The sequence below is a fragment of the Styela clava genome, chromosome 8 (assembly GCF_964204865.1).
Source record: "Styela clava chromosome 8, kaStyClav1.hap1.2, whole genome shotgun sequence".
Classification (NCBI taxonomy): Eukaryota; Metazoa; Chordata; class Ascidiacea; order Stolidobranchia; family Styelidae; genus Styela; species Styela clava.
In genome coordinates, this window is record NC_135257.1 from 17,385,225 (window position 1) to 17,404,865 (window position 19,641).

Consider the following 19,641-nt stretch of genomic DNA (forward strand, 5'->3'; position numbering starts at 1 on the left):
CGAACTGATAATAGGACTAAAATAAGGAAAATTGAAAAAAAATTATCGCCTAACCCTAACCTGTTACCCATGTTACGTTCCGATGTCCGCCATCTTGGTTTGCATACTTCGGGAGCACCAAAAATTGGTTATAAATCTTGTGACATCCGTTGTTTGCACAAATTATCTGAAGGATTAGAATTACTCACACGTACCAAATTAAATTAAACACTCGCTCCGCGGGCTAAACAATTTTTCTTCGAGGACCGCAGGTTGCACAGCCTATAAAATTTAGTTATTCTATATGTGCACCTCTATAATTTCCGTGTATGATTCAGCTGCAATACTTCTGCTGAGCGACCTTATTTTATTTTTGTTCGCGAGTTCGTAGGATTTAGGAATTAGACGTTCTGATCGTTTACAATATTACAGTGCGCGGTTTTCGCGTTGTTTTGTTTAGTCAGTGATTGGAGAGTAGCCGAACACAGTTATCCAACATGAATCTTCCACAAGTTTATCGATGTTTCACAAGCGCGCTCTGGTCAAGGTAAGTAATAGTATCATATGGTCATCCAAGTTTTGAATTCTGAATTCTATTAATCTATATTAATTCTATTAATAAATATACAGGCAGACATACACATACAGTTATATCATTTAATATGAATTTATTAATTTCAACAAGAATTTCATAGCTGTCTTGTAGTGTTGGATTGTGCATTTGTTGTTTCGGATATTTCTGTATTAGGCCAACGCGACTTGCATTGTGTGTTTGCATTTTTAATTTATGATACTTTATTAATACTTAAAATTTTGGATAAATCCAAAAAACCTATCTGCCTTTGGTACCCAATTCTACTCCAGATCATTAAGAAAGCATGCTGTAACAATATGTTTCGTTTTGATATATTTGTCAAACTTAAAACTGTTGGAACATAACCATGACCATCTCTGTTGAAATCAAGTTAATATTCAGCCAATTACATGCTTTTAACCAGGCCACAGTGAATAGGAATTGAGTATCCATCTTCCTATTATATCTGAATTTTGATTTTTCAATTTACTCTTTTATTTCAATTTCAGGAGCATTTCAACAAGCGCAGTGCGCAATGGAATTGTCTTTACCCCGCACGTCATCGATAAAAATTATCGGGATAAAGAAGAAGAAATGCAGAAAGCCCAGAAAGATGACATTCGACCAAAATATCCAAAATCTGCAGAAACAGCAGTTCAAATTTTAGAAGATCCTTCAGATGAGGTCTGAATTGTGCCTGTTTCTGATATTTCTAAAAAGTCCTTCTCCATGACTAATATTCATGAATTTGGTCTAGCAGAGTAATTCAAATTTTACATAAATTCCCCTAATGGAAGCTTCCAAACTATAAAGTCTAAGTACACCTAATTCAGGAAGTGCCCTTGTTCTATGATCTGTTCAGTTTAATTATCTCCAATATAACACTTAAAATTAATTTGCAACAAGTAGAAAATTTGACATATTATTTGTAAATATGTAAAAAAGAGATAAATGGGCCCACAAGATGTTGCTTTCAGCTTATTGAAAAAAATAGTAAAATATGGAAATATAACAAATCAGTTTTTCTCAAATATCAACTATATATAGGCTATTGCAATTACATCATCATAAGATCAGCAAGTCGATAAAGATATACAAAAATATAATATATTTATTTTAATTATATTGTTTTCTGTAGGGGTTGAGAGGTATATTGATTTTTCACACTTGTTTTTGTAGGCCTATTGCAAAAAAAAAATAGTTTATGAGGCTTCTTAATCTTTTTTAATGTTCATATCATTTGCAGGGAGTGTTTGCCTTGACCGGTGTGCCAGAAGAACACATTGTAACAAGAAGAGTAAGAATATTTCGACCTGCGAAAAATGCAATGCAATCAGGAGCACAGAATATAAAACAGTGGAAAATTGAATTTGACACCAGAGAAAGATGGGAAAACCCTACAATGGGTTGGTGTTCTAAGTAAGTTGATGATTTTTTGATATTATTGAATAAACCCGTTTAATAATAGGATAGAATTTACATATTTATCCCGGGGGGAGAGTAGATATAACGGCTTAATCATATGGCGAACCACGGCCTTTTGTCCTGTTACAGGATTACTTAGCTAGTTATTGCTTATCGATCTTAAGATCGGTAAGTATGTTGATAGGTATTTGTATGTCTGTTTGTTTGTCTGTTAGATGAACGCGATATCTCAAGAAGTCGAGGTTGAATCTGCTCCAAATTTTGCATGTGCATTCATCATATCTCGGACCAGTTGATTTTGGATGAATGATGTCGTATAATTAGCGAGTTATTAATAAATTAGTGATGGGACACGTGGTGTCACTATAGAGTCATGAATCGAAACCGCAGTTTCGATCGATAAGACTTCGGTCTCCGACCGATATTCTCGATTGTTTTTTGGAAGCATGGACTTGATGGTGGAGGAAGCCGTAACTGACCAGTGGGTATTGTGAACCCCCACCACGGAGTCCAGCAATCTTCTCGAACACAACTATTTCCACATGGATTTGAAGCCACGCAGGGTAATAAGAGATGCGATGGTGAGCGCATTTCTAACTCTTAGTACGATGTGCCACACGGCCTATTTTTATGCATTTAATGGTGGTAATGGTACGAAAGTACTGTACTTTAAATATAATTATCAAGTGATACTGTTCGCCATAAACTATTGTTTTCACGAAATATATTTCAGTAGTCTTGTGGTGATAGCCACACATGGATTTACGTGTTTGCAAATGGACCAGTGGGAATGGGGTTTTCTTGGAAACAAAAAGTTTGCTTCTAATTGCTACTAACATAGTTTCTAATATTCTCAGTTCTGATCCTCTCTCAAATATATCAATGGCTATGAGTTTCAAAACCAAAGAGCATGCAATGGAGTTCGTGGAGAGGCAAGGTAATACACTTAATTTTATTTAATTCATTGTACCTGATATTCGTTATGGGTGTTCATTGCCGAATACTCCACAATACAATCATGTCACCATCAAAAATCCCCAGCTATTCCAGTGCAAACAGGAATTTCCCGGTCTTATGGCTCATTTAATATTATTACACAATAATTTCTAGTAATAATCGGTGTTAGTTGCAAAATTCATATGGTATTTACCATTGATATCAGTCATTTTGAAACTCTTCTCCCCAAGCTGTTGAATTAGATGTTAGAATCTTGCTGCTCGATAACCAGTTTTGGTTCCCCCGCTTTCCTTTCCCAGTAATGTAAATATCATTTTTTGCGTGATTTTTGTCTTTTTACAAATAAATTTGACTCGATATTTATATAATGTTGCAGTGACTCCGAATTAGTTGATTAAAAATATCCTTGGGTTTGCTCCTGTTTATTTTCACCCTGAAATACCATTTTCCACATTCTGTAATTTCAGAATGGTAGGAAAGTAACTTCTGATTTCCTGCAACACTTAGAAGCCTAAATCACCAGTTTAACGTTCTTAGCCCATCTAGTCTTCAGCACCAAAGTAGCGATAATACCCTTTGACGTGGAAACTAGAAACACTCTTATTCTCCCAACTCCACTGGCTGATATTAATAACCTACGTAATATTCTTCGAATATTTAGGATGGTCATACTTCATAGAGGAACCGGTTGAAAAACAAATGCAGCCGAAGTCATACGCAGCTAACTTTTCTTGGGATAAACGTTCAAGAAGAGCAATGAAATGATTTGTCATAAGTCCTGTATATTTATAGATATTTTTGTTCTCTTGTGAAAAAATAGGTAATAAAACTAAAATGAGATACATGCACAGTGTAAGCTGATCTATGTACTATTTTTCTGTAAAATTACGACAGCAATTGGTCATGATACTTTTTAAAGTCAGAATAATACTATCATGCAAGAAGATATAGACCAAAAATGGGGTTATATGAAATCAGCTGGTTACAGTATTGTCTCCAAATCCACAAAAACCCTTTTTCTCGAGTTATCAAGCGATTTGTTCCACATGCAATAATAAATTTGCGTCCCCAGTGCTTGTCACACAGCATCGAAAGTTTCCCTCATTTCTGGGTTATGAATTTCATTCAGTCTGTTCCCAAATCTTTCAATAATGGATCTCAATCCATCCGGATTAGTCTTTGAACAGGACTTGACAATGATATTTGGTTTTTCTTTCAACATTTCAGTAAGATTCATTTCTTCTACAGCCTAAATAAATTATAGCATGTCTTTATACAAAAGCCAAGTCATTTGTGCAGGTTAGCATGAATTGGTTAAGAATTTATCTTGATCCAGACCAGGAGTATGCACGCATGGCGCTTGTCAACACACGAGATTTGCTTGAAAAGGCGCTCAACATGGGCAAAAATAGATGCGATCCAGAGCAGGAGTGTGTGGCATGTGGCCCTTGTCAACACTCAAGATTTTTCATATCGAGCATAAAACTTTTTAAAAAGGCGCTCACATGGGTAAAATACATGTTTTTTTGCTCTTGTAGCTGCGTTTTGCTTGGCGCCTTTGGAACTGTAAGGTTAAGGGATAGCTGCATTCTTTTTTCTATCTAGATGTCCCTAATTTCGTTGCTGCAGGCTTTTAGAATGCTGGTTTACCACATTATATTGTGATGTACCGTAATAATAAATTTGTTGTGTGCATAGAAAATTAAACTTTTTGTGCGACCCAGCTAGATATGTCTTATGTTGGTAATATGACACGCCCCGATCTAGACAATATTGTTTAAAAGCCTAAAGTGTTCCAAATATATTTCTATATGAACAAGATTATGCTCAATTCTCATACATGTTCAGATAGTTTTTTTCTCAAATTTCTGTGCATTGTACCGCTATATCCCTGATCTAATGGGTGAAAAAATGCAATATAGTATGCACTTACTCTCTCCTCTGTACATGCACCCTCCAGATCTTGTTTATTGCAAAGGATTAGCCAAGGTTTAGTTGAGAGTTCCGGGTTTTGTATTGCTTTATATAATGCATCTGTTGTCTCGTGAAGTTCATCTTGTGTGCAGGAACCATCAACAACAAATATAACACCTTGAACATCATTAAAGTATCTATGCCAGTACTGTCTGATTGATACCGCACCTGAATAAGATAATAAAGACATTTCAAAATCATACTTTAAACTTAGATGAGCGTCTCACAGCTAATCTTAGATGCCTCATGAAAGAATACAAAGAATTTTAAATTAATGACGTTACTCCATGCACAGTTTGAACAAGGTTACCGTCACTTATATGGGAATACTATGTTGTATTGACTCGTTTCATTAGGGACAATGTGCCAAATGTTCACTCTACTTAGCCTATCAATCATTAAGCAAAAGCAGGTTGTTCTACATTCCATATTTTAAACAAAAATTTTTCCAAATGTCATATAATAATCATAATTGGTCATATTTAGAACAAACCTCCAAGTTCTTTTACTTTCAACACAGCATTTGGCAGTCTGATGTCTTTGATGATGAAACCTTTATGCAAGAAATATTAGTCAGGGATTTGAGACTGACGTTAAATTGAAGATTAGATTCGAAATTTTTCGTTAAACCAACATAAGGCAAAGCATAGTAAGTTATATAATATACCATAAATATAATAATATATATATATAATATACCAAAAAATAACTCACCGACAGTGGGTACAATTGCATCAATGTTTTCTGATGTAAGGACACTCAGTAAAGTAGTTTTTCCAGCATTTGTTATTCCTAGGCATAACAAATCATACACAGGTATTGCAGGAGGTTCTTTGATACAGCAGCATTTCTGGTACACCTGAATAGTGATATTGGATTACCTCTATAGCACTTTGCTTCAAAAAATAAGTTATTTTTGCGATTTATTACAAAATGAGTTTAATACAAAAAATATTAAATAGCCTATACAAAAAATGGGGAAAAGCTTAAAAAATAATTTAAAATCGAATTGAAAGGAAACATTTATTCAAGTGAAGATCCAAATGATCTGGACTACCTAAAACTGTAAAACGTCACCGGTATACAACGATTAAAGTTGCAGCCTCACCGTGAAACAACAGATACGACAAACTCCACAGCAAATTGCTGGCCATTCACTCATCGCATCAAAAGACTAGCCTGTTCCAGTCTTGAGTATCGCGGTTGTAAAATTAAACCGGACTGCAATGATCCAACAGACGTTGAATTCCTTCGACGACAAGCAAAACAAACAGATATGTCCAGTGTTCCTATATATATATATACCCTTTGGTGTTCCCAATTGAAAAAAAATCCTACGCGGAATAAATACAAACTGATTGATTTATCTTTGCTCGGTCGCGTGACTGCACAATACCAAAATATTATTGAGAGCTGGACCTCTGAAGACGTAGACCCCGACCGGGGAGTTACCGAATTTTTCTATTTTAATATTCTGCCCTCCATGCAGTGTACCTAACAGCTACTTTCAACAATTACAATTGCTTTTGAAAATTCTATAATATGCGCAAATTAAAAATGAAGACTTTTGGAAGCTAGCAAAGAGTTGAAAATTAGAAAAATATCATGTGCCCACTCATAAAAAAGTCACAAAAAATACAGACCCTATTCAGCAAGGCTTTTTGATGAAGCACCATTTTATCTACAGGTATCGTAAATATAAAAATACAAGAATTCAAAATCCTGCCATCAAATGTCTGGATGTAAGGACTTGTCAAGATGAATCATGGGAATTCCAAATTATCAGAACAATCTCTGGGATTGAAAACAAAACCACATCAGCAACCTAACTTGGATGGATTCGTGTTTACAAAGCGCTTGGGAAGCGGAACATATGCGAATGTATATAAAGCTTATAAAAAAGTGAGCATAGTTATTTTTTGGGTCTAGTATAGTTTAGTACCACAGGTACTTCTGTACTTCCGGTGGGCGTAGCATAAAGAATTTTGCATATGCTATTCCTAACCCCCACCTGACTATGTCATCCAAAAATTACGTCTCTACGAAGTCACCATCACGTCATAGGGATTGCCAAAGTATAATTACGATCGCCCGAAATGACATCTGCGCCGCCGATAACGAACTTGCTAAAGCCGGCGATCTCTCTCCTATAGTGATCGTTGTGACGAGAAAACGAGAGAGATTGCTTGCTCGATTTCGGGTGATCGTCTGTGCGTTTTGGACGATCATCCGCATACTTCGGTGGGCCTTATTACGCCACTGTGACGTCGAAATGATGTAATTTTTTGGTGGCGTAGTCAGGTGGGGGTTAGGATTGACATATGCAAAAACTGTTGAGCCAGGTCAACTAGAAGTACATGTGGTACTAAACTATACCAGACCCTATTTTTTAACAATGCTTGTTCGGGCTTTTTGCTTCGAACAGGAGCCTATACCAGGGCTACTCTAATGGCGAACCGCGGTCCGAATCTGGACTTTTCTCGAGTATTTGATTCGGACTGCAACTGATTCTTTATTTTGGATCATTAGCCCCACTTTTGCAGCTTCTTTTTATAAAATCACTTTGATAATTTTGAATATTATGAAAAGAACTATAACCCCATAATAATCAATCTTGATTAGCTAATAATCATTAGCCAGCCAAGAAAATGGGCGTTTAAGGAAGCGGAAATATATTTTCTGGAAAGACCGGATCCAAATAATTTTGAAGTTTTGTATGCGTACCTTAGGTGAAAATAGTTGAGCATCCCTGCCCTATACAATCATCCACTGTTATATTTTGTGCAAGTTTCAAATACTTTTCATACCTTCACTTCAAACAAGGCACTAGACAAGTAGTGTGTGTTACGTCGGGAGATACCATACATTTGATATCTGTGGTGACAAAATTGGGTTCAACATTTCCACCTAATTTATGATTTGTTACCTTGTAAAACGTATCTATGAATGTGAAAAATTTGAAATATTGCATTGCTAATTTTTGGTTGAAGCTTTTAAATTCAAGATGTGGATGATAACGTCAAGGGTATTTCATGACATCTGTCCACCATGTATGTTGTAATTCATGCTACCTGTTGTTTACACGTCCCTCTATGAATTTCAACCAACTAAATATTTTAACACATCCTATAGACTGGACAATTTTCCTATTTCCACCTGACTTGTCAAGCTTTCTTGTCAAAATATCCAATCTTATTCTTTCATAATTGCATAAATAATTTTATATTTCAGAGCAGTGATCAGCGAGAAGTCCATGCAATAAAATGTATCAAAAAATCAAGTCTAAACCGAGCATCGATGGAAAATTTACTTGTAGAAATAGAGATATTGAAGCAAATCGATCATCCTCATATTGTTAAAATGCTCGACTTCCAGGTAATATTAATAGAATAAATACTTTGCCATCTTTAGAAAAACTAAAACAGAAGACACTGCTCAGGCATCAGCTTGGAAGGTTATGTAGTCGGACTTGACCATGATTTTCCAAATTCTTTCATAAGCTTTAATCAAATTCAAGTGGGAACACAGTTTCAGAAAACACCTTGAAACCCTCATTATTCTCTCGGCTCTTAACTATTTTCAATTTGGAACCAAAGTTTGTGTTATTGTGAGTCGGTCACAACTGGGTCATTTATTTATCCCTAGGCAAGGGAAAAGATGAAAAATATACCTAATTATACGTAAATATCTTTGGCATCTTACTACCAGATGGTTGTTAGATAATCTGTTTTGACAATTGGTTGCTTTTATAGGGTTACTATTGTACCATACATATCTAACCAATTTTTTGGGATAGGAAGTTTATAATTCGCTAATAATGCCTAGATTAATACTTTTATTATCTATTTTATTTTTGACTATATTCCTCTTTGGGTTGACGGCTGTTACATTAGCGTTACTATAAAACTATTTATAAATATTTTGGTTTTGTTTGTCAACTTTTTAGTTCGCATTAGATGCTTTACTGAGCCATGCAGGCTTATGTAAAGCCATTTGAGTAGTACTAATTTTGGAAGGAGCTCAGTACGCCTGATAGAACCAGCAGATTTGTCAATTTCACCTGTGTCAAATAGTTTGTTTCAGTGATTGATATTATTATTGAACTGAAGTTATTGTTGTGTTCATTATTTTAGTGGGATTCAAATTACATATATATTATCATGGAATATTGTGCTGGAGGAGATTTATCAAGATTTATTTCAACAAGAAGAATGTTACCTGAATTTTTTGTGAAAAGATTTTTGCAACAAATTGGTAATTCACTTAACATTATTACTTTTAGGTTATTGTTATAGTTCATTTTGGTAGTTATGTAAGGATTTTAAAATTTGATTTTTTGAGTTAATTTCACAATGTTTAGAAAAATTGTAATTGTGAATCTATAAATTTTTTTCAATCAATTAAACTCAATTGATTAAAATCAGAGAAGAAGTTTTTCACATTAAAATATTTCCTCATCTTCTGGAAAACCAACACTACACTGTTATATTCTCAAATGACTCAACAAATAATACCTTTTTATTCTCATTCGAACTCTTTGCAATAAATTAAAAATTAAAAAAAATTTTTTTTTAGTACAAATTAGCATTGGTATCCAACTTCTAAATTTATAACCCTTTTGACTTGGCATGAGGCATAATAATCTGTCATTTGTTGAATCAAAAAAGATGAAATCAATGAAATCTTAAATTTTCTATTAATATTTGTAATTTTAAATTGAAAAACAGTTTTACGAATAAGAATTGTTTTCAGCTTCTGCACTCCAACTACTTCATAACCACAACATATCTCACATGGATTTGAAGCCACAAAATATTCTATTGACCTCTGAGGAACAACCTGTTTTAAAAGTCGCTGGTATGTTAATACTACAGTCTTGCAAAAAAACAACGGAATGATATGTAATATTAGTATATCAGTAGAGGTTGCGTGAGACTAACTCCCAATTCTTCCCTAATGCCTGTCTGATTTTGGTAAGACGAAACGTCACAGATATACATTTGTGTTAGTGTGCAGCGTGACTCTTGAATTGCATTGTATTATGAGTTGTTGGCCCTATGCAAGCAGTTATTGATATCTGGAAGGACCGGATTTTTTCCGCAAAGTACTTTCCAACTACCATATATACACTACCTTGTAAATAGCATGTATGCCATTTCTAATCAATCAAGTTTAAAATATTGATAAAGAGAGAGAGTTGCAAAGATGTAGCCTACTTTAATGAACCTCTGTTTTATGAAAACAACAGTTCCTTACTTGAAATAGTCAAATATCGATTCCTCAATTTTAAATCTCTTAAAGCAGGGGTTCTCAAACTTTTGGTGTTGCGGAGCCCTTGAAAGGCTGAATATTATTCGCGGAGCCCCAAAATAAATGTTAAAATTTTACTTTCAGATTAATATTCCTGAGCAAGTTAAAAGTACTTTACTTATTTTGAATGCTGAACCCTTTTTTAATAGGGTTAATACAAGTCATAGATAAATCTAAATTTCAAACATAATATACTGAAGCTGGAAATTTGACACTTGACCAACATATTGATAAATTAGGGGGGGAATCTTTTCCCTTTTGACATTGAAAGACTTAAAAGGCCGCTAATAACGTGCGCGATATCATTTTGTTACAATCGTCGATTTTTTTTCGTCAGCATGGCGTGTTTTTGAACCTTTAAACATCTTTACGCCGGTGTTTATTCTCCCTAAATCAAAAATTTCCTTCGGCATATACATGTATTGTTACATAATGACGACGTTAATTGCTTTTTGTTCTCGTGGGGAAGTATGAGTTTAATGTGAAAAACATGTTACCATATTATAGTCATCGGCGATGAAAGGCTAAAAATAATAATTAATAAAGAGGTAAATCCGCAACTCAAATTTCTTAATCGAAAAACGCCTTCTAAAATATTAAAACTGAAACTTAAAATGGACGATCACACGTTTCGTTTTCAGCAGACTCACCTCAGATTGAAAACGCTTTTATAGACATTGTAAATCATAAAATTTGGTGTTATGTTAGGTTTTCATCGTAGTAACTGCGAAATCGAAACGCAGTCAATTGTGAGCGCGATCCGCGATGTACCTTTTTTCATTCTGAAACTACCGGCAGAGCCGAATGCAATAAAATAAATTTCAATTGTTCGTATATTGCCCAAATATTGTGATTTTTTAAACGGCGATATCTTGCTTAAAAATAATCTCAAGTGCAAAAGAACAAATCAAGTTTGACAAATCCCAAGATCGCAAAAATACGACTCCAATTTATTTATAGTTGGCAGTTTATCACTTATTTTATGTAATTTTAGAATAGTATTTTCATTTTAGTAATCCTAATAGTAATCTCGAACCAAACGTGAGTAACGATGAGACACGTTAAATGCTCGCATCGGTCATGGATTGAATATTTTACGCAACAGAAATCTCGTTATCCGTTTTTTTAATCGCGAAGAATGTTGCGCGGAAATTTCCGATTCCAATTTTGAACCACCTGCCTCTTAAGAATCCTGGCTGCGCTCCTGCTTATAAATAATGTCATTTTTTAATTCCGCCTCTTTACCATATTTCGAGGCTATATTGTTGTCAGATTTTATCAATGCTGGTATTGCTTCTTTGAACAGTTACAAAATTTTGAGTCAGTATTTTGAAGAGTTCGCGGAGCCCCTGGGTTTCTCTCGCGGAGCCCTGGGGCTCCGTACGGAGCACTTTGAGAACCTATGTCTCAAAGTATAAGACGTTTATTTTGTAAGCAGAGTTTGAATTTATTATATTGTTTAATTTGTTTCTATAGATTTTGGATTTGCTCAATATCTTGAATCATCAGTAGTTGACACGTTGAAAGGTTCTCCATTGTATATGGCTCCGGAGATTATAACACAGAGGCGATACAATGCAAAGGTACAGTATTGGTAATAGATGTTAGAAATAGCTTGTTTTTAAATTGTCGATATACGGCTACAAATATATTGACATAATATCAGGATTTTAAAAATTCGATTTTGTAGTTTGTTTGACTGTGTCAATTTCTAACTCATTATTTTATAATTGGAAAAAGTGGAATTTTGCAATGCAAGTCACTTAAAGTTGAGGTTTGTCTATTTCAATGTGAATCAGAATACATTATGCCAATAATGATCGGTATCCATTCATTATGTTAAGAGCTGAGAATGTGAGATTTTTAATTGTGATGATTTCACCAAACCTGGCAAAAAATACTCTGCTGTGCTGAAGATGCCAGCGGTATTATTGAAGATTAGAAAAATATCTATAATTAACTATTTCCCCACTCACAATTTTTTGATCTAAATTACTCATCTTATTTAAATTGCTGCATTGTATATAGAAAAGCATGATGTCTGCTTATTCGCTGCATGAAATACCATTTACAATGTCATTTATTGTGGTTGCTGTTAGGGTCAATAGATAGATATAGAAGTCTAAAAAAATGTTATACAATTTGGTTTTTTGAACACAACTCTCCAGGATAATGTGTATTGGGTACTTCCAAAGTGTGTGAATCAGGTTAGGGTTAGGGCATATTTTATTCCGATTTTCCTTATTTTAATTCTATTACGAGTTTGTGGACTGTCGTCTGTGTTAGCCAAGTGAATATACCTCCTGCCCATAGGTTTCGGTCCCCTTACACAACTTGATGTTAAGTAGGCGAACAAAATTAGTTGCCTCCATATTGGTACGCACACTTCTGGAGTGCCGTGTATAATTATTTCTGTTTGAATCATTTATTCCGGCCTATTACTTGTGGCAGTCTAATTACACTGCTGCTTTTTTATTTCTGCAGGTTGATCTATGGTCGATAGGTGTCATTCTTTATGAATGTTTATATGGAAGAGCACCATTTGCTTCCAATACATTTGTTGAACTTGAAAATAAAATCAAAAGCGATAAACCAATTGAGGTAAATATTCTGATATTTCAATCATTGTTTGAACAGTAGATCTTGATTGTTATATGTTCAGAGTCTTGTTGAGAGTTGTAATTTAGGACACATCATAAAAACTTGTGGGGTTTCTAACAAAAGGGGAAGGTTATTGAATTGGACTAACTAAGTTGATGTCGTAGGTAAAATATATCAGGCTCGAATCCTAGCCCTCTACCTCATTTACTGTTTAATAAATCATGTACAGGGTGTCCATGGAGACCTTTTACGATTTCAATTTTGTTATGAAGTCAGTTCTCAATATATCTTAACCAGGTTTGTTGTTTTTAAATCAGTAATTGTTTAAGTATTTAGGGCCAAAACAATATATGGTATCGATAAATTCCCTTTTGCAATTTGAAAAAAAATGTAAGACTTCATGGACACCCTACTGTACTGAAAAGATACCAGTTTTTACAAGTCGTAGTACCGACGGCATTCCAGTCGTTTGTCTGAAATATTTTGGAGAAAAAAGTGTGAAATATTTTGGAGAAAAAAGTGTGAAATGTTTCATAAAAAAGATCCAATTGATGATTAAAATATTCAAAGCTCCTTCTTAAAAATAACTTCACAATATTTGTATTTCAGTTGCCAAGTTACCCAAGAACATCAGATGAATGTAGTGCTTTATTGTACGGTCTGCTTCAACGTGATCCAGATGATCGAATAAGTTTTGATGAATTTTTTCTTCATCCTTTTGTTGATCTCGAACACAAACCATCACCTGAATGTCTGACAAAAGCAGTATGTTGAGTTACATTCTTGTAAAGTTATTCCAATAGTGGTTGCATTTTCGAGAGGGTGAACAAAAAATCGCATTTGGTGGTGTTTTATCATAAAAAAAAACTGAAAATTCTTTCAATATATTGTTACATCACTAATGTCTATGATTTGACTAGTGTTATGGCTAGCTGGGGCAACTAGCGAAGTTGGATAATGTGCTTGGCTAGTCTAAATTGTTAACTGACTTTCTATATTTTTGGTCGGGAATATATGCTAACAATTTTGACATCACAGAAAACAAAAAATCGAATGAGGAAACTATTAGCCTAGGTTGGCTATGTCTGATAACTAAATATTAATGTCATGGCCGAACAATATAATTTCTGCCGGGTGGTTTTTTGCAACCAGCCTGAACAGTATTATGCTGTTTAGTAATTACCTTCTTTAAAATTCTGTAATCAATCAATCTGCAGTTATTTGTAAGTTATTTTGTGAACATGAGTTTGAGAAGAAAGCAGATAATACATTGATCTCTTAATTTATGTTATTCATTATGCTTCTAGACATCCGTTGTAACTAAAGCTGTTGAAAGAGATAAAGAAGGTAAAAAAGAAGAAGCTGCAAAACTTTATGGTGATGCCATCGAATATTTTGTACCTGCAATATATTGTGAGTTGAAATTTTAACTTTTTATTTTTATTTGTCGTCAAGATTATATTATTGATATAAGTATGAATCACATGTCCGTTTGGTTGCAAGATAAAAAATTGTTTACATGCTCCAAATTTTTATTGTGAGTACGTCATTTAAAAAGTGCTAATTTAGGAATAATAACAATATTAGGTTTCTGGGAATACGTTTTACTGTGAAAAGATCAATATTGAATATCACAAACTTTAACTTTGGCGATTTGATATTACAACAGCATAAAATGTTTTATTTTTAGATGAGACAGATAAAAGAAAAAAAGAAGTTCTTCGTCAAAAGGTACTATATTTGTTTTGACAAAGTGAACATTTGTTTAATTAGAGATGTCTAAAAGTCAATATGGATGGAATTTCCTACACTAACACTTCATACAAAATTACTACAATCTTTTTATATTTATAGATCGCTGTAGCTTAGGCCAACTGCAACTGTTTGATGGCTATTTGTTCAAACACTATTTACATGGCAAGATCGCCATCAACTACTTTGTAGGTCTAGCTAGATTCCCAAAACGAAGCAGATTTACGGTAACTGTTCCTATGTTTACTTCAAAATTCTATTTTCAGGTCAAAGAATACATGACAAGAGCTGAAATATTATCACAAGTTTCCAATCATAATGATTCTTGCAAGGAGCAAAGTAAACTTGGTAAGTAATGAAAAGAGAAAGTAATTTAGTTTTTTGAACAAGACTCTGTGTAAACAGTTACTTGCAAGTTTAGGATTACCAGAATAATATGCCTTGTCCAGCAGCCAAACCAATTTGTTATGCTCTGGATGAGGTAAAGGGCTGGGTTGAGTTTTGCAACATCTACATTGATTAGGACAGTGGTTCCCAAAGCGTCTGTGAAGCACTTTCAGAGGGTTCGCGAAAGAAATTTTATATAACATATAGTTTGATAATACAAATATTGAGTGCTTAAATTTGCAAATACACATTTGTCGCCTTTGCAATCACTGCTGGGGACACTGATTTCCCACTTTCTGTTTCGAACATGATGCCCCATGGTGATATCACAGAGCTGTGGGCCAATACACGCTAATAGACTGCAGAGGTGTGGCTGACGCTACCTTTTTGCACATTTGTTGGTATAGGAGGGAGTTGCAATAGGGCAATTTATAAAGTATGCCAGTCCGCTTTTAAATGCTGTTTTACGCTTTTATAGTGAAAGGTAGATAGCGTTAGGTAAGTAGAGCTTACCCAGAGAGGCACTAAGTTTTAGTTTATAACTGTCAAATTTAGCCTTTGACATACAGTGACGGTAGGCCTCTATATATTTACGTTTTCATTTCTGTAATATTAATTTCAAGATGTCTCCTAAAAAGAAATTGAAAAACGACGAATCTCATGTAAAGTTCGGGTTTATTGTAATAAACGCCGATGGGGGAAGAGGTGTTTTCCACTATACCATACGGCACTCTGATTTTTTGTTGTGATTATTAAATCTTTTAAAAATTTCAGTGCACAAGGCCGTGAATCATTTGCGAGGGGTCCGCCATAAATTTTTGGAAAAAATGTTTAGGAACCACTGGATTAGAACCTCTTTGTGAGCGCGCTTGAATGGGATTACTCTTGCAAGGGAGTTTTTTATTAGCAAAGGGTAGAACTTCCTAAGCTCGGAGTCAAGTCTCATTGATGGTAAATTGAGAACGATGACAAGTCCAAGTCATTTAGTGACCTGTTGTTCGAGTTGTGTCGAATCAGTTACTCAAGCCACCCACCATTTTTGCAAATACCAGTAAGTCCCAGAGAACTTCCTTTGAAAAGATATTTATAAAGTGTTGATTTATTAAAATGTATTACTGTTTCAGTGCAATATGCTCAAAGCAAACCAGAAGTGATGGAAGCGTTACAAATGCTTCACCTTGCACAGAATAAGGTACTATATTTTTCTATTTATCAAATATCTATGTAATCTTTTCTGGTACTTCCATAGTATGTGTACCAGGTTAGGGTTAGGTCATAATTTTAGTTCGACTTTACTTATTTCAATTCTATTATGAGTTCGAGGACTGTGAATATACCCCCTGCCCATAGGTTTCAGTCTCTTTACACTACTTGATGTAAAGTAGGCGAACAAAATTAGTTACCTTCATATTGGTACACAAACCATAAAAGGATATGTTTTGTGTGAGAATATCTGCTATATTATTATTGATTGTGTAGCGTTCATTTCACTTACGGTAGTTTAGACATTCATTACCCTAATTCTGGAAATTACTGAAATCGTGTGGTATTGAATGAGTGAGTCACCAAACTTTGTACAGTACTCCGGTACAACCCAAACTCTCCAATATAGATTTTGTACCAAACTTATCCTTTATCATTTATTTTTTCAGGCAGGGCAAGATAATTTGCAAGAAGCAATGGATTTATATGAAAAAGCATTAGAAGCTTTAATATCATTATCCAAAGGTTAGTTTTTGATTTCTTGAAATGGAAATAAATTTTATTTTATCTAATTGCAAAGTCCAATGGTATTTGTACAATACTTCTCTAAACATTTAACATTAAGAATGCTTCTGCGAGGTTTTTCAAATTGGCTATGACGCAGTGATATGAGAATTGTTTCGAAATTTCAAAAAATCTGTATAAAAATGTGTCATCCATGAAGGACTCTGTGCTTTTTCATTCACACAGCACAGTTAATATATAAACCATGTGTAATATACCCTTATATTTGTAGATGATATGTTGTGGCGTATGTCTACAGGTCATTCAAAATTTGGTTTATTACATTTTATTTTCAGTTGAGAAAGACACACAATTGAAAAAATCATTACATGATGAAATAGAAATTTATTTGAAAAGAGCAGAGGATGTCAGGGAAAAGTTGAGGGTAAGAATGTGCCAAGTTTTCATTCAAAAAGTAAAATTTGAAGTTGTGCCAGAATCATGTGTTATTTTCTTGTATAAACATGGCTGCAGACTAAATTGATTGGTGCTCCAGAAGTATGTGTACCAATATGGAGGTAACTAATTTTGTTCTCTTACTTTACATCGAGTTGTGTAAAGGGACGGAAGCCTATGGGCAGGGGGATATATTCACTTGGCCAAAAACAGACAGCTCCGGAACTCGTAATAGAATTAAAATGAAGAAAATCGGAATAAAGTTATTGCCTAACCCTAACCTGGTAAACACACTACGGGCGTACCAATTGTTGTTTATAAAAGGTATTCGTGAGAATAGCATGAGCAAGATAACATAATTAATTTTAACTAATCGTATTGGAAGACTCAATATTTTTATTATAAAATAGAACTCAAAAGATGAGAAAGAAAAACCAGCATCTTCACAACATCGTAAACCACGGTTTCAAGTTATAATGGAGGAAGATGATCATAATACAAAAAGTAAGCATTTCAACTTTAGTATTTCGCTTGCATGCTTATTTCAAGAGAATTACATAAAGTACCTAAGATTTCTATTTTTTCGTTTGCGTAAATTTTTGTATTTCGTATCATTTACCACCTGGGATAGGCAAGGTTTTTTGACCTGGGGCCAGAAATTTTGCCCATCTAGACTCGCGGGCCGTGTAAGTTACATTTCATGAACAATATTTACAGTGTTACAAAACAAAAGTGGAAAACAATGATGTCTGTGCCGAAACTAAATTTAATCACAATCTTAACAAATTTCTTGAGTTACTTTTTAGCTAAAACATCAAAAATTGGTTTTAATTTGGTTGTGGCAGCATCAGGCAGGCCAGATTGAATTACCCAACGGGCCGGTCCATAGTTTGCCTTGTTTAGTTGTAAAAATATGTTTTGCACGATTTTTAATCTTTCTGTTACAGAATGCATTGTGCAGTAGTACATGTAACAACAACACAAATCGCCTTCACTGTGTCAAAGGAGCCGCCATCACTCGTTAATTCTTATCACTCTTATTAAAGCAAATTTACATATATATTAATGTCTTTATCGTATTTTTTGTTCTATTTGTGCAGATAATTTTATGCGATTCATGCCTAATTCAATATTAATTTTATGTTGTGATATATCATAGTATTATTTTATCTTAAGAATCTTTTTACCATGCCATGAAAAGGAATTTCAATGGTTTTGTTTGAGAACTTGCATTTGTTTAAAAAAGTCCAAATGCCTCTGAGCCTAATTTATGCATTGTTTTATGTTTCACTTTTATTGATCGATTTTATTGAATTTTTGATATTTGATGCATTTAGTCAGTGTTGGTGTTATTTTTAATCGCAGCGAGGTTCAACCATTGGACAACGTTCTTTGTCATCTTCGTTGCCATTTTGTTCGGTGTTGTGTTAAAATTAGAAGATATCTGGATGATGATCTCTACTAGATGATATTATTATCCAAACTGGACTGATAACATCAACCAATTCAGACACATGCAGTATTTGAATATATTTTTGTGCAATTTTAGTCTTTTTATCTATTGTTGTGCGCTTAATGGTAATAAGATCGTCTGTTTTGCTTTTCACAGAATTTGACTTATATCGGGGCACTACAGTTGTAGTTGGCGACTTTAAACTTTTCCGAATCGAAATTTCAGGCTTCTATCGATCAACTTTTGAGTTGAAATATTTCCTACTGAGCTAGCAAGCGATGAAACTTTCCTATGAAGTTTTGCTATAATGAAGGTGGTATTGCAATTTTTAATCGATTTTTGAATTGCTCGAATTCTGAAGAAATAGATAACATCCGTCATTGTGCACAAAATGACAACATACAGGACAATAAATTCAGGATAGTTGCCAAGGTTTGTGACAACAATATACCGTAATATATAATCGATCTTCAATTGTGCCACTGAATATAAGGTAAGAAAAACACTGAGATTAGACAGCATTTGTGAGTACGTTGAAAGGTGCTGGAATGTGCGAGTTTTGTGTCAAATTTCCAAGAAAAGTATTTGTAGGGATTCACCAAAGTGTAAATAGCACGGAAAACCTATATTCTGAACCTTGGGATTTGAGAATATTTGTCATTATCACTTCCCAAAATAGCGAAGGTTTTTGCTCAAATAAGTCACCGTTCAGGACGATCCATTTCAATAAATCCATTTTTTCAACTTTTGTTTTTTTGAAAATCGGTATTGCAGTGAGGCACACTATCATACGTTATTTTCGACACCCTTTTTCTTTATTCGTGAACGATTCACTGTTCCTTCCTACGAACACCTCTAGATAGATAAAATTAGGCTTTTCAGTATAGCGTGAATAATTCCGGTGGTGAAGTAATTCTGTGGGGAGATTTCTCAGGCTCAAAATTGACCACTATTGTATGCGGTAGCTTTTATTGTGTGCTCGGATTACCGCAGAGCGATCAAAATATCATGGCGTTGCTAGCAACAACCCTTGGAGATAGGCAATGTACTTCATTTTTGGGTCAAG

At 34.3% G+C, this 19,641-nt stretch overlaps 3 protein-coding genes across 4 annotated transcripts; 2 read left to right on the plus strand and 1 right to left on the minus strand.

The window, feature by feature from the left end:
* The first annotated feature begins 340 nt into the window (after window positions 1–340).
* Window positions 341–3,779, plus strand: LOC120346025 (NADH dehydrogenase [ubiquinone] iron-sulfur protein 4, mitochondrial-like). Its single transcript, XM_039415657.2, has 5 exons — window positions 341–526; window positions 1,063–1,237; window positions 1,800–1,972; window positions 2,836–2,915; window positions 3,597–3,779. The coding sequence occupies exons 1-5, from the start codon at window positions 477–479 to the stop codon at window positions 3,698–3,700; spliced, it is 582 nt and encodes a 193-aa protein (XP_039271591.2). The 5' UTR covers window positions 341–476; the 3' UTR covers window positions 3,701–3,779.
* LOC120346024 (ADP-ribosylation factor-like protein 15) lies at window positions 3,698–6,174 on the minus strand. The gene is made up of 5 exons (XM_039415656.2): window positions 6,018–6,174; window positions 5,624–5,768; window positions 5,403–5,462; window positions 4,869–5,077; window positions 3,698–4,184 (listed from the first exon to the last, which is right to left on the minus strand). Exons 1-5 carry the CDS (start codon window positions 6,069–6,071, stop codon window positions 4,014–4,016), a joined length of 639 nt encoding a protein of 212 aa, XP_039271590.2. The 5' UTR covers window positions 6,072–6,174; the 3' UTR covers window positions 3,698–4,013.
* Window positions 6,175–6,568: 394 nt separating this feature from the next.
* On the plus strand, window positions 6,569–18,967 carry LOC120346394 (serine/threonine-protein kinase ULK3-like). Of its 2 annotated transcripts, none has more exons than XM_039416120.2 (15): window positions 6,569–6,811; window positions 8,141–8,284; window positions 9,043–9,163; window positions 9,662–9,766; window positions 11,696–11,802; window positions 12,704–12,820; window positions 13,430–13,585; window positions 14,128–14,233; window positions 14,511–14,551; window positions 14,839–14,920; window positions 16,084–16,151; window positions 16,612–16,687; window positions 17,023–17,111; window positions 17,533–17,626; window positions 18,070–18,967. In XM_039416120.2, exons 1-15 carry the CDS (start codon window positions 6,668–6,670, stop codon window positions 18,084–18,086), a joined length of 1,467 nt encoding a protein of 488 aa, XP_039272054.2. In that variant the 5' UTR covers window positions 6,569–6,667; the 3' UTR covers window positions 18,087–18,967. The 2 variants fall into 2 exon arrangements, with proteins under 2 accessions (XP_039272054.2, XP_039272053.2); XM_039416119.2 differs by having other exon boundaries at window positions 18,488–18,967.
* Window positions 18,968–19,641: the final 674 nt, after the last annotated feature.